The following is a 13,907-nucleotide window of genomic DNA, read 5'->3' on the forward strand; positions in this document are numbered from 1 at the left end:
TTCAAATAACGCAAAACTCTCTCTAGAGCTTTCCAATGCACATCTCCTGGTTTTGAGACAAACCGACTCAGTTTGCTAACAGCAAAAGAGATGTGAGGTCTTGTAGCACTGGCTAAGTACATAAGCGAGCCAATAATCTGAGAATATTTCAATTGATCTCTAGCAATTCTTCGATTCTTTCGAAGTAACAGACTTGCATCATAAGGTTTTGAAGAGGGCTTGCAGTCACTATAGCCAAAGCGACTCAAGATCTTTTCCACATAGTGAGATTGAAGCAATGTAATTCCACCATCATCGTCTCTCAACAACTCGATGTTCAGAATGACATAAGCCACTCCTAAATCCTTCATCTCAAAACAGTGAGATGGGAAATTCTTGACCTCCTTAATAACATTCAGATTTGTTCTGAAAATCAGTATGTCATCAACATACAAGCAAAGGATAACTCCCTCGCCCCCACCATGGTGATAGTACACACATTTGTCAGCTTCGTTCACAACAAAGCCTGCAGCTGTTAAAATTCTTTCAAACTTCTCATGCCACTGTTTGGGTGCTTGCTTGAGTCCATACAAAGACTTCAGCAACTTGCACACTTCTCTTCCTGACCATCTAGTATAAACCCATCTGGTTGTTCCATATAAATTTCCTTGTCCAACTCTCCATTTAGGAAAGCAGTCTTAACATCCATTTGATGAACGAGAAGACCATGCGAGGCAGCTAGTGAAAGTAGAACTCGAATAGTGGTCAGTCGAGCCACAAGTGAGTAAGTATCAAAGAAGTCTTCACCTTCCTTTTGGGTATAACCCTTAGCCACGAGCCGAGCCTTGTACTTTTCAATAGTACCATCAGGCCTAAGCTTCTTCTTGAATACCCATTTGCATCCTATAGGTTTGCACCCATAAGGACGATCAGTTATCTCCCAAGTTTCATTTGCCAAGATGGAATCCATCTCGCTACGAACTACTTCCTTCCAATAGTCAGCATCTTCAGATGCATAGGCCTCTGAAATAGAACTGGGAGTGTCATCTATGAGATATACAAGAAAATCATCACCAAAGGACTTTGCAGTCCTCTATCTCTTGCTCCTAGTAGGAACTTCATTGTTCTCCTCCACGGGACTTTCAAAGTGTTCTATCGAAATGGCAGGTTTGGTAATTGTAATTGGTTCCTGATTCGATGAACTAGGCATCTCCTGATTAGATGAGGTAGCCATATCCTTCATGGGAAAGATATCTTCAAAGAAAGTCGCATCATTTGACTCCATGATCATACCGACATGCATGTCAGGTACCTCATATTTTACAACTAAGAATCTATAGCCAATGCTATGAAAAGCATATCCCAGGAAAACACAATCCACAGTCTTTGGTCCAAGCTTCCACTTCTTTGGAATTGGAACATTGACTTTTGCCAAACAACCCCATGTTCGTAGATAAGAGAGTTTTAACCTTTTCTTCTCCCATTCCTCGAATGGAGTTATCTCTTTGTTCTTTGTGGGAACTCGGTTTAGGACATGACATGTCGTCAATATCGCCTCCCCCCCACCATGCCTTGGAGAGACCCGATGTGTCTAACATGGCGTTAACCAAATCAGTTAGAGTACGGTTCTTTCTTTCGGCCACTCCATTTGACTGAGGTGAGTAGGGAGGCGTCCTTTCATGGATTATACCATGTTCCGCACAAAAAGCATCAAATTCATTGGAAAAATACTCTCCACCACGGTTGGACCTAAGCCTCTTGATTCTTCGATCAAGTTGGTTTTCCACTTCAGCTTTATAGATCTTGAAAAGTTCAAAGCCTCATCCTTAGATTTCAGAAGATACGCACGGCAGTATCTAGTGGATTCGTCAATTAACGTCATGAAATATTTCTTTCCACATTTTGTTAAAACACCATTCATTTCACAAAGATCTGAATGTATGAGCTCTAGTGGGGCAAATTTCTCGTTTCCGCAGTCGTGTGTGACTTACGAGGTTGCTTAGCTTGCACACACACTTGACACTTGGATCCCTTGACAGTGGTGAAATTAGGGATTAAGTTCAACTTGGCTAGTCGCGACATGAAACCAAAATTAACATGACAAAGACGTGAATGCCACACATTTGATTCACTATTGTTGCAAATATGATTAACAACTTTATTGCAAACGTCTGATAAGGATAAACGAAACAGGCCTACTGACTCATAGACTTTACCAACAAAGGTTCCATACTTTGATATTACAAATTTATTCGACTCAAAGACAAGCTTGTAGCCATCTCTACACAGAAGAGATCCGCTAACAAGATTTTTATTGACGGAGAGGACATAATGCCCGTTCTTCAGCCGCACGATCTTCCCTGAAGTAAACTTCAGATCGACCGTGCCAACACCACGAACAGAAGCACTTGAACCGTGGCCCATCAGCACAGTTGAAGTCCCTGCGGTCTGATAAGAAGAAAACATGGAAACATCACTGCATACATGCACATTAGCACCCGTGTCAATCAACCAATCAGGAGAATGACTTACTGAAAGAATAGTGGGAAATATACCATACCCAGCATCCTTCATATCAATGTCTCCAATGACAACATTAGCGGTCTTGTCGCCTTTCCCAGGATGATGCTTGTCATAGTGATTAGGGCAACTAGGAGCCCAATGATCAGGATCCCCACACACATGACAGGCACCTTTCTTCTTGTCATTCTTCTTCTTGAAGTTCTTGTGCTAGACAGCCTTGTTCTTCCCATCAAACTTTGCTTTACCATCAAACTTGCCCTTGTTCTTGAACTTGTGGGGCTGGAAGTTCTGCTTCTGTACCACATTGGCACTAGATCCTCCCTCAATACCTCGAGCACGTGTGTCCTTTGCTCTCACCTTTTCTTCCACATCAAGAGTGCCAATGAGATCCGGAACGGAAAACTCCTGCCTCTTATGCTTCAGTAAGGTAGCAAAGTTCCTCCACGAAGGAGGAAGCTTAGTGATGATACCTCCGGCAACAAACTTGTCCGGTAGCATACAATTGAAGTGCTCAAGTTCTCTAACAAATGACTGTATCTCATGAGCTTGCTCAACCACGGAGCGCTCTTCAGTCATCCAGTAATCATAGAATTGCTCCATGATGTACAGCTCAGTTCCTGCATCCGAGACCCCAAACTTGGCCTCGAGTGCGTCCCACATATCTTTTCCATTATCAATTGACGCATAAGAATCAACTATGTTCTCACCAAGAACACTCAAGAGAGCAGCCTTAAACAGAGTATCCATTTTCTGAAACGCTTGTTCCTGTTGGGCATCAAGCTCCCCTTCAGGCTTCCCAAGCGTGGCGTCATAGCAACTCATGGTTTGAAACCACAAGACTGCTCTCACGCGCCACCTCTTATAGTGGATACCCTCAAACATAGGAGGTCTCATGGAATCAGCAAAACCACTTGGGGTAAATTGCCTATGATAAGGTTTTTGGATTGTTGGAAATATGAGCAATTTACCGAATGATTTTATTAACAGAAATACTAGATAAAGCATGACCAGTATACTAGTGATAAAACAAGCCATGCAATTTGACAAAGAGAAGGTAAACAACATCTTCATATATGAACTGTAACTAAACATATGTAGAGCAGACAGTATAGCAAGTTGCATATATGAAATAGAGTCTAACATATCTAGTGCAAATACTAGAACAAAGAACTGTAGCAGGACCTCTAATAGAAAGGAGAAGAACACGTGCAGGACAGCAGCAGCAGAAGCGCTGGACTTGGGGTCGGTGTCCTCGCCTGCCATGTCGTCGAGGAGGTCGTGGACGTCGGGGAAGAAGTCGTCATCGGGGAAGTAGTCGTCGGCGACCGAATCGTCCGTGATGAAGCAGCCAGTAGTCGCGCTGAGCGCTCCCCAAAAACCTTATCACCCTTCTCCCGTACAGGACTCAAAAGGTGCGATTTCGGAGGCCTACTGTCCCGACGTGCGGTGCACGCCGCAAGCCGGGATGAGGAAGACAACATCAGCTCAGAGATGGAACCGATGGCGAGGGAAGGAGTAGTTCTGGTGCGTCTCTCTGGGAGGAGCGACCTCCCTTTTATAGGCGCAAGAGAAGGAGGCGAGAGGGCAGCGATGGGAGGTGAAACGAAGAGACAGAGATGAAGCTAACAGCCAGCAGCCGAAGGCTGCACCGTTCGCATTCGAACTCCACTTTCACAAAAATCTTTTCAGCTTCCGTGTGACCTTTCATATACCCGTGGTTCATGGCAAAAATTTAGACATCGGTTCGGCTCATTCCCGCAACTCGCGGCGCATCGTGACGAGGCGTTGCGTGGCGAGACGGCCGACGGAGGAGGAGCGCGCGTGGATGTCCCTCTTGTTCTCATGCTCATAAAAGTGGGGAAAGAACCTCCCTTATAAAGAGGTCCAACTCCCTCTAAACTAGAAATGTGGGACTAAACTTTAGTTCCACCTCTTGCCTTGCACGAATGGGCTGCGTGGGCCTCTAGGATTTATTAAGAATTTCTGAAACTGCTATTGGGCTAGGCCCAAAATAGACAAAATTCCAGCAATCCCCCCTCAAAGAAAATAGTGTTAAATTGTGTGTCTATGTGCTGATGTTAGGCCAACTCCACCGCGCGACCCCATCCTGTCCGCGCCCGTCCGTTTGGTGTAAAACGGACGAACCAGACGGCCCAGCGCGCGGGCACAAACGGACTTTTGTCTGTTTTGTGTCCGATTTCGACCCATCCCCGACCCAAGTTTGCGTCGATTTTGGGGTGAAACGGGCATCACGCGGACGCACGGGCCGTCTGCGCGTGTCCTCCCCTGGCCCGCCCGTCGGTGGCACAGGGGCGCCTTTTTCTATCCTCCCTTCCTCCGGCCGCACGCCCTTCATTCTTCTCCACTCATCCCCACCCTTCTCTCGCCGCCGCCACCGCTGCCATTATAGCTATGCAGTTCGAACACGCGCTCGCCCAACCCCTTCCCCTCGGCGCCCCCGAGCTACCCAACCACGACCACCTGTTTTGCGCACCCGCTGGTCGGATTTGGGGCGGATCCGGTCGGTCTTGAGCTCGCCCGGCCGTGGGAGGCCGCGCCACGCCATGGACTGGCCGGACACCGAGCCGGAAGGCCATGGCAGGGCCGCAAGGCCACATGCGGGCAGTGGCTCCTCCTCTAGCCGCTCGGATCTACACCGTCGGTGGTCCGCCGGTAGAAACACGAATGGCGGTCGGCCGGGCTCGGTGCTAGCCCAAAAGCTCGTCGGCGCACCGTTGCTGCTCATTAAGTGCGACCACTGCCTAAAGATGGTCGTGCGCCGCGTGTCTACAACGCCGGAACAGCCCGGATGGGTGTTCATCAAGTGCTTAAACGATGGGGTATGTGCTCTTTTTAGCTTCTATTTGTGCTCTAGATTTGACTAGTTGTGCTAACTTCAAATTTTGTTGTGTAGAATGGATGCAAGTTTTGATATTGGAAAGAAGAGTACATCGATATATTGATAGAGCGCAATTTAGTAGATGTTCATGCACTTTTAGCTAGCATAGAGGCTGTAGATGAGACAAGTGCACTTGTTGCTAGATTAGATGCTAGACACGAGACTAGATGCGAGGAAGCAACCTCTACTTCTTTAGACTCGAAGAAAAAAGAAACACACAAGATGGAGGCGGCTCCTCCGCAGATCAACAATGAATGCATCGAGAAGACACTAATCCAACTTACAGGAGCAGTTATGGAAGTTGGATATCTTCTAAAATGTATTTTTGTGGTTCTTGTTTTCTTTGGTCTTACTTTTTTTAGTCAAAATTTGATGATGTATTCTTATGTACCAAGAATGAATGATGAAAAGAAGTTTAAGGGCTTGCATAGAAAAAGTACGCGGACAGGATGCGGCCGGGATGAGTCCGCGTATTGGGCGCACGGCCACCGCATCCCAGAACACGCCCGGACACGACCTCATTTTCCTACCCAAACGGACAGAATCCGGTTAAAACGGACGTCCGTTTGGGATCGTGCGGTGGAGTTGACCTTACTGCTGCACTTTAGAGTGATTCTGTTGACCTAAGACAATATATGAGGTGTTATCTTAGGTGTCTCTAGGGCCATTTCCTCTCTATGTTGATGCATACATTTTCTTCCACGTTATCCAACGATCTTTGAATTAATACTATACAAAATGGTGATAAAACTATACATGCAGTTTTTACGTTAAGTAAGTGCTAATTCCCAACATATCTCCGAGTTTCAAATTTTGTACTTATAGTTGCATGATGAAATGTATCCATCCGATTGTGGATCACGAATTGTCGACCATTTTTTAGGTACTCATATCCAGTGCTCATATCGGTTGTTCACCATTTATTTGACCTGTGGCTTGTCCACGCTCCTCAAAGAGTCCTGGCTCCGCCACCAAGGAGGCCTTCAGGCGGGGTAGTTCACCTTGGACTCGTAGCACTTCCCAGCATTCCACCCGGCGGGGACGACATTGTTGGCGACGAGCACCTTGCCGGAACTCGAGGTGAGCCGGAAGGAGAATGGGGCTTCCAGAGGCTTCCCGGTCTTGGAGTCCATGCACCACAGGGCGCCCCACGACTGCCGCATCTTTTCCCACTTGGCGTAGCCTTTTTTGCCGCCGGCCTCCATGACTTCCACGGAGTTGAGGTCTCCGTCGCCGGCCTCGTATTCGACCAGCATGGCGAGGTAGAATGGGTTGGCGCCCGAGTCCATCTTGAAGCTAATCTTCTTGCCATGGTACTTGCACGGCACCCTGATGAAAGAAAAGTAAGACACCAACATCAGTTGGTCGCCCTATCATTCACAGCACATCCGTGCATGTGCACAACGTTAATCGGACGAGATCGATCTGTAAAACAAAACTCGAATGCGTTTTTCACCTCTCGAATTCGATATTGAGGACTCCGGCGTTACGCAGTTTATCGGCCATCCCGGGCTTGGCCATGGCGCCGAAGGCGGTGCCGCTCATGTCGAAGTGCGGCCTCTTCTGGCACTGCGCGTCGGGGCACTGGTCGGTGATGACGACGGTCACGTGTTTGCCGGAGCATTCCGGGTTCTCTTTGCACCTGACCTGTAGGGCATTTGATTAATTAGCACAGCAAAATAATCTGAACGTCAAACGTGGCACATGGAACAAACGAACGACTGTGTCGTCCACCTGATAGCATGAACCGCAGCCTTTGCCGTTCTTGAAGATGCCCACTCCGCCGGCGGCGATCAACGACGAGAACGGGTCCTGGCCGACATCGCTTTTATAACCACACGCGCCACCTGCGTATCGCATTGGCGTAGTAGAGTGAGTTTTCCTCGCGTTGTTGCCGGTTATCGTGCGTGCAAAGTCATATCCATGAATGTACCTTCGCTGCCGTCGCCGTTAGGGCCGCCGTACCACGTTGCGCCACCGTTCGCCCAGCCGTGCGTCGCCCTTGGGAGTGATAGGATTGACAGGACGGCGAAGGTGGCAGATAGGAATATGCCTCGACTGCAAGCCATCCTTTCTCTTGGTTGACGGAATGAAGAGAAGATACTATTTGATGGCATGTATATATATAGGTACCGTTTTATAGTAACGACTGGTTAACTTGCAAATCTATATATAGGGATTATTTGGGTGGTACATATAGGACAGTTTTAATTATAGGATGACTACAGACATGAGAACGTGGCGCAACTACAGTTAGTTTTTGGTTGTGTCTAAGTGCACCTCCAACGCCGACCACTAAACCGGACACCGCGTTTGTCTGAGGACATGAGACTGATGCAACGACAATCCAAAGCTGTCGGCATGCGTCCCGTTACATTTGGAAGAATTTAAGTGAAAATGAAAAAATTTGATGTATATTTGAATGCATCGGACAATATTCATTCATACTTGGATAACTTTTAGATAAAACTGGATGTTTTTTATCTAAACTGAAACAAATTCATTACATTTAGACATATTTCAACTAGACCGAACTCTAGAACTAACCTAAAATGGCCACCGGTGCCCATTCTTCATCTCCGGCCTGCCATGAGCCCCGAAGAATGAAGCCCCGCCTCCTCCGCGCACATCAGCGCTGGGAAGTGAAGCTATCCGCCTCCTTGCGCCGCAAGCGGCTAATCGGCCGACGATGAGGAGGCCACCAAGCTTGGCTTCAACAAGAGGGGAGAAGCAGTGGCTTCCATGGGATACAAGGGTCGGCGACCTCCCATGGCCTACTCTTCCTCATTGTCGGTGGCGCTCGTGGACGAGCCGGCTTCGTGGTCATATGGTGGCGGGGCGCGGCCGAGCTGGCGACCTCGTCTTCGTCCTCGCTCTTGCTGAACACCTCATCCACCGCCTCGTCCATCTCCTTGTAGGCGGCCTCTAAATCCGCCTGATACTGATGGTAGCGCTAGTGCTCGCAGCGGATGTCGCGGGCGGAGCTGTAGGACTTGAGTAGCACCTCCTGCTCGGGCACGTCCATGTCCATTGCAATGGTCGTGCCGGCAGTGAGTAGCCCTTTTGCATGCCGGTACTCGTCGAGGAGGCGGAGATTGTAGGCTTGGTCGGCTTGCGCCTACCGGAACGCGGCCTCCCGCTCTTCCAGCACCATGTCCATGTAGTGAGCACGGGCCTCGCCCATGGTGATGTTGGCATTGGCCGGCACGGACGGTGGCATCGGCTCATCATCGGCCGCCTCGGCCATTGGCGCATCGGCAACACTAGCCTCCAGTGAGCTCGTCTGGCTGGCGCTCTGCAGCCGACCACAATGGCGGCGATCTCCCCCTTCTGTTCGGACGACAGGTCATCCCACAAGGCCTTTGGAGCTCTAGTAGGCCATGGCAAGTGTGGTGTGGAGAGGAGATAGAGAGCAGAAGAGTGTGGATGGATGCGGATCTACTGCACGCCTGTGGGGCCGGTTAAATAGTAGGCCAGAGGGCAGGCCAAGCAGCGAGGTCCTTAATGGTGGGCAGCACACGGATGGACGGGTGGCACCGGAACAAGTTCCTCAACAACCGTGTGTGTTTAATGGAGGGAGGCGGATGGACTACTGTCGTTTGAATTCGGAGAGGCGAGACATGCATCGGGAAGCGGCGTGGCATCGCTCTCGATCGAGACGCCACTTCAATGCCGACTCTAGTGATAGGTCGCATCCGCTCTGGGCCGGCATGAATGCGGCAGTGATGCTTCGAAGCGATGCAGACCAAAGTAGGGCAGGAAAGTGTGCGGGTGCAGGAGAGGGTTTTTTGGTGGGCCAGGTTAGTCAGATGCGGGCGTGGCAGCGTTCCGGACGCCCGCAAAGCCCCCTAGTTTGTCTCCAGTTTGCAGGAGAAAGTGTGTCCGGACCACCGAACAGACCGATGGAGGACCACGTTGGAAGGCAAAACATGTCCGAACCGTGTGGTACAGACGGTTGAAGGCGTTTTGAGGGTTCGATATGCCCTAAGGCTTATAATGCTTTGGCATTGTTATGTCACATGTAAGTGATTTCATTATCTAGATTGTGGCCCTTGTGCGTTAACAACAACAACTTTGAACATGCTTCGAATGCGACAAGCACCTCTTGCCAAGCTTGTGGATACATTTTGGACCAGGGCTACTAGAAGAAAGAATCCATACCTCTATGGAAGATCAAGTTGTCATGTTCCTTGATGTTGTAGGTCATAATTAGAGGTTCAGGGTTATTCACAGCACATTCAAGATTTCCAATGAGACCATTTCCAGGTATTTCAAGAAAGTCTTGCATGCTATTGGGGAGCTCAGAGGAGAGATAATCAAGCCACCAACTGTTAATAGTCCTACCAAGATTCGCATGAACACAGGATGGTATTCATATTTCAAGGTGAGCACTACTCATAGTTCATGCCATGACATACTTGTATTGTTGTGATAGAGCCATAAAAATGTGTTTTCATGCCAACACAGGATTGTATTGGCACAATAGATGATACTGATGTGACTAATAGAGTGTCGAGGTCACATGTTACAACATAGAGGGGGTAAAAAATATTACACAAGCCAGAGTGTGCATGCTGCTGTTGACTTTGATCTGAACTTCACATATATATGTGTTAACTGGCTGGGAAGGATCAACCCATGGTGCTAACATTCCTACTGATAGCATGTCTAGACCTGATGGGATCAATATACCCAATGGTAAGTTCTAACTAGGAGATGCAAGATATGCATGTCGGCTTGGTGTCCTTCAACCCTTCAAGAAAAGCATGTGCCATTCTCTTCAAGTAACCATCCTATGACTGCTGCAAAATTGTTCAATCTCAAACACTATAGCCTTAGAGTTACGGCTGAGAGGCCATTTAGAGCTCTGAAGAATAGATTTAAGATCCTGGATCAAAAGTCATTCCACTCTTTTCCCATCCTAGTTAGGCTTGCTCTTGCATGTTGCATTCTCTTTAACTGGATCCTAGAACGAGGTTGTGATGAGCTTGTGCCGGAGGAGGAAGATGTGACGATTGATGATATTGATGACTCCAGCCATGGTGTGGATACACATGACAATAAAACTTGAAAGAGTAAAATGTTGAAGTGGGCTGCGACAATGTGGGCAAACAGAGGTAACACAAGGATATGAAGTGCAGCATCGACGAACTTTCCCCTACTGAGCCATATGACTATTAATTTGCACTGCAATTTGTTAGTAGTTAGGATGAACTGCTATTTCATTACTAGTTATGACTAAAACGATGTTTATTTCATATTGCATATGTAGTGTAATGTATGGTAATGTCACCACTAGTGAGAAGGGTGACTAGAACATAGGTCGTGCACAACCAAGCATCATGTTTTGCACATTGACAACCATAATCCAGAACTCCCGCCAACCGAAAACTTGTCATAAAATTGCTCAATGGTGCAATATTGCAGATAGCCAAACTATGTGTGAAACATGATTTATTTATTTTGGTTGTATTCACTCAACCAGACCCACCTTAGTCACAGATGCAAATAGCCCAAAAAGGATGCAACCTACCAAACGCATCCTAAATGGACATAAGAGTGGCTGGATGTGATTCAAAGCCTCGAGTGGTTGAGGATTTCAAACAATTCTTGGACAACTTACAAATAGGTTAAAAATTTATTTGCATGCAGTCAAATATTTTCTAGTTTGCACATTACCAAGATGTAACTTAGGTTGAGAATGCAAATATTTAGTGAAGTGAGGTTATGTGCCTAGTCATGCTCTGTGATTTGCGAATGTGTTAAATATTACTTCTGCACAAGTGCAATTTTTTTGTCATTATTTGTGTTATCTTTCCTCCTTTTGTCTATTTTTCCTCTAGTTCAGAATGCAAGTAAAATCTACTAAAATGTCTATTTTTGATGTATTTGGCATTACGGCGAACGTTCATGATCCCGTTTGTCCAACCAGCTTTTGCATATTTTCCGCTTTTAGTTAACAAGTTCTTTTCTTCTGATTTTGTGGCCATTTTCGTATACCAAGTTTCAGCACCCCAAACCATAGCCTGGGCGATAAATGGACCCAAGAAACATCGCATCTATTGCTGCATCAGTACAACTCAAGAAGAAGACATCACTAGGAAACAACTGCAAGGCAGTGGCCTCGGAGAGGGAAGAGCAAAGAACACAACACAAGAACACTTGACTTTCTTCCTCTTCTGACGCGGCCGCTCACAATTCCCGGACGCGCATGCATGCCGATTACCGGATACCGGCCTTTGACAAGGTAAAAGCTCACAAATTGCAGAACGAGATCTAAAGCATACAGTCGGCGCCAACCGCCCTAACTGGCGTAGTTCGCCGAGGAGCTGTAGGACGTGCCGGCCGACCAGCCGGAAGGGATGGCGTTGGTGACCTCGAGGACCTTGCCGGAACCCGAGGTGAGCCGGAACGAGAACGGGGCTTGGAGAGGCTTCCCGTTGTTCGACTGGAGGAGCCACAGCGCGCCCCACGACTGCGTCATCGCCATCCACGGCGCGCCGTGGTCGTTGTGGTGGCCGGGCGCGCAGCCGCCCTGCATGATGTCGACGGCAGAGAGGTCTCCGTCGCCGGCCTGGTACATGATCAGCACGGAGAGGTAGAAGGGGTTGGAGCCCGCGTCCACCTTGAAGACAATGTTCATGCCGTTGTAGTTGCAGGGCACCCTGAGGAAATTAACTGACCAGTGTTACGCACGCACGCCTTCGGTAAACACACTCTAGGATTGTCAGGTCAAAAAAATGCATTTTCACCTCGCGTAGTGGATCTTGAGCTGTCCAGCGGAGCGGAGGCGGTCGGCCATCCCTCGGTTGGCCATGGCGCCGAAGGCGGTGCCGCTCATGTCGAAATGATCCTCCGAGGCGCATATACCGTCGGGGCAGTTGTCGGCGATGACGACGGTCACCGGGCGGCCGGAGCAGGCCTTGTTACCGGTGCACTTGACCTGTAACGTACATCCACTTTGCACGCTGATTCACATGAAATTGCTAAATCCTAAATGTGATCATATATGCCGACCGATCTACGTGCGTACCTGATAACATGAACCGCAGCCTTTGCCGCTCTTGAAGAAGGAGGGCCCGCCGGCGGCGATCATCGACGAGAACGGGTGCTGGCCGACGGCTCTTTGATAGCCGCACGCGCCACCTGCATTTCGCCCACGGAAAAAGAGTAAGTCTCAGTCCGACAAGTGTTTATACTCTGTACATGTACGAGAGACTTACCGTCGCTGCCGGCGCCGTAGGGGCTGCCGTACCACGTCGCGCCGCCGGAGGACCAGGACCGGCGGCTGCTAGGGCGCCTGGTGCGGGTGCGGCTCGGCTTCCAGTAGCCGGAGATGGGGCTTACGAAAATTGATAGGATGACGAGCACCGTCGCCAGCAGCAATGTGCCTGGACTAGCCATTGATGATTTTCTCAGTCAGGAGACAGAAAACCAAAGGGCTAGCTAGGTTTGTTGAGTGGTACTACGAAGAACTCGGTGTTGCTTGCAGGACTAGTGCGATTAGGGGTGGTATATATAGGAGGGTTTAGGAGTTATAAACGTGGGAGCGAATACGTTTAGTCGTGCACACACGAATTATGGAGGCGAACGTGGCGGCGACTACTGAGGTTTAGGGAGAGGGTGCGCATACATGCATGCACCGGGGTCAACTGAGCCGGAGCGGCGGATCCTGTGATGACGGAGATTTTGGGTAAAGAGGACTCATCCGGCCGGGTTAGTTGCGTGATTGCGTCCATATATGTGCACGTGGGGGGTCAAACACTCAAACGGCCCATCTTGAGCCAATTGATCATACAAACTGATGCTTCCGAGACATTGAGCTCTTCAACTTGGCACTACTTGCCCGGCAAGCCTGGCGGCTTCTGACCCAGCCGGACTCTCTCAGCGCCCGGATTCTGCGAGCGGTATACTATCCATCTTCTTCAATCCTTGACGCAGAAGTGGGGAGGAACCCATCACAAGTTTGGCGGTCTATCGTTGAGGGGCGGGATGCACTAAAGCTCGGCCTTTTGAAACGCATCAGATCAGGAGATGGTACCAACATTTGGCACGATAACTGGGTCCCCCGCGACTTCAAACTCCGGCCGGTTAGCCCAAAATCCCAGAATCCTCCTCAACAGGTATCTGAGCTTATAAACCCGGTCACCCACACCTGGAACCGTCCAGTGCTTGATGAACATATGTACACGATGGACGTGGAGGCAATCCTCAACACCCCCCTTAGCAGCAAGGTTCATGTTGACTTCTGGTCATGGCATTGCGAGAGGAGAGGGATCTTCACTGTGAGTTCAGCGTACAAATTGCTGGCAGCGACAAAACAACAACGTATAGATTGGATGGAGCATAATGATAGTCACTCCAACGTCACAACCGATAGTCGTTCATGGGCCAGACTTTGGGGAGCAGCGGTTCCCTCAAAAGTACGTGTCTTTGCATGGAGACTTGCCAAAACCTCTATACCCACGGGGGCTGTTCGACAACACAGAAGCATGGTCGACTCCGC

The 13,907-nt window shown here is 48.8% G+C and overlaps 2 protein-coding genes across 2 annotated transcripts; both read right to left on the minus strand.

The window, feature by feature from the left end:
• Positions 1–6,105: 6,105 nt before the first annotated feature.
• On the minus strand, positions 6,106–7,475 carry LOC119351831 (expansin-B5-like). The gene is made up of 4 exons (XM_037618624.1): positions 7,335–7,475; positions 7,136–7,248; positions 6,858–7,048; positions 6,106–6,730 (listed from the first exon to the last, which is right to left on the minus strand). The coding sequence occupies exons 1-4, from the start codon at positions 7,468–7,470 to the stop codon at positions 6,385–6,387; spliced, it is 786 nt and encodes a 261-aa protein (XP_037474521.1). The 5' UTR covers positions 7,471–7,475; the 3' UTR covers positions 6,106–6,384.
• A 3,984-nt stretch (positions 7,476–11,459) lies between these two features.
• On the minus strand, positions 11,460–12,871 carry LOC119351832 (expansin-B5-like). The gene is made up of 4 exons (XM_037618625.1): positions 12,625–12,871; positions 12,435–12,547; positions 12,154–12,344; positions 11,460–12,066 (listed from the first exon to the last, which is right to left on the minus strand). The coding sequence occupies exons 1-4, from the start codon at positions 12,803–12,805 to the stop codon at positions 11,706–11,708; spliced, it is 846 nt and encodes a 281-aa protein (XP_037474522.1). The 5' UTR covers positions 12,806–12,871; the 3' UTR covers positions 11,460–11,705.
• Positions 12,872–13,907: the final 1,036 nt, after the last annotated feature.

Source organism: Triticum dicoccoides, chromosome 2A (genome assembly GCF_002162155.2).
Source record: "Triticum dicoccoides isolate Atlit2015 ecotype Zavitan chromosome 2A, WEW_v2.0, whole genome shotgun sequence".
NCBI classification, from domain to species: domain Eukaryota; kingdom Viridiplantae; phylum Streptophyta; class Magnoliopsida; order Poales; family Poaceae; genus Triticum; species Triticum dicoccoides.

Bases quoted from the DNA above. Each gene is read 5' to 3' on its own strand.
- LOC119351831 (XM_037618624.1), bottom strand. From the start codon at position 7,470: ATGGCTTGCAGTCGAGGCATATTCCTATCTGCCACCTTCGCCGTCCTG. The intron at 7,049-7,135 runs GTGGACGACACA...AATGCCCTACAG, and splicing joins GCTGCGGTTCATGCTATCAG to GTCAGGTGCAAAGAGAACCC. The intron at 6,731-6,857 runs GTGAAAAACGCA...TTCTTTCATCAG, and splicing joins CTCAATATCGAATTCGAGAG to GGTGCCGTGCAAGTACCATG.
- LOC119351832 (XM_037618625.1), bottom strand. From the start codon at position 12,805: ATGGCTAGTCCAGGCACATTGCTGCTGGCGACGGTGCTCGTCATCCTA. The intron at 12,345-12,434 runs GTACGCACGTAG...TGTACGTTACAG, and splicing joins GCTGCGGTTCATGTTATCAG to GTCAAGTGCACCGGTAACAA. The intron at 12,067-12,153 runs GTGAAAATGCAT...TAATTTCCTCAG, and splicing joins CTCAAGATCCACTACGCGAG to GGTGCCCTGCAACTACAACG.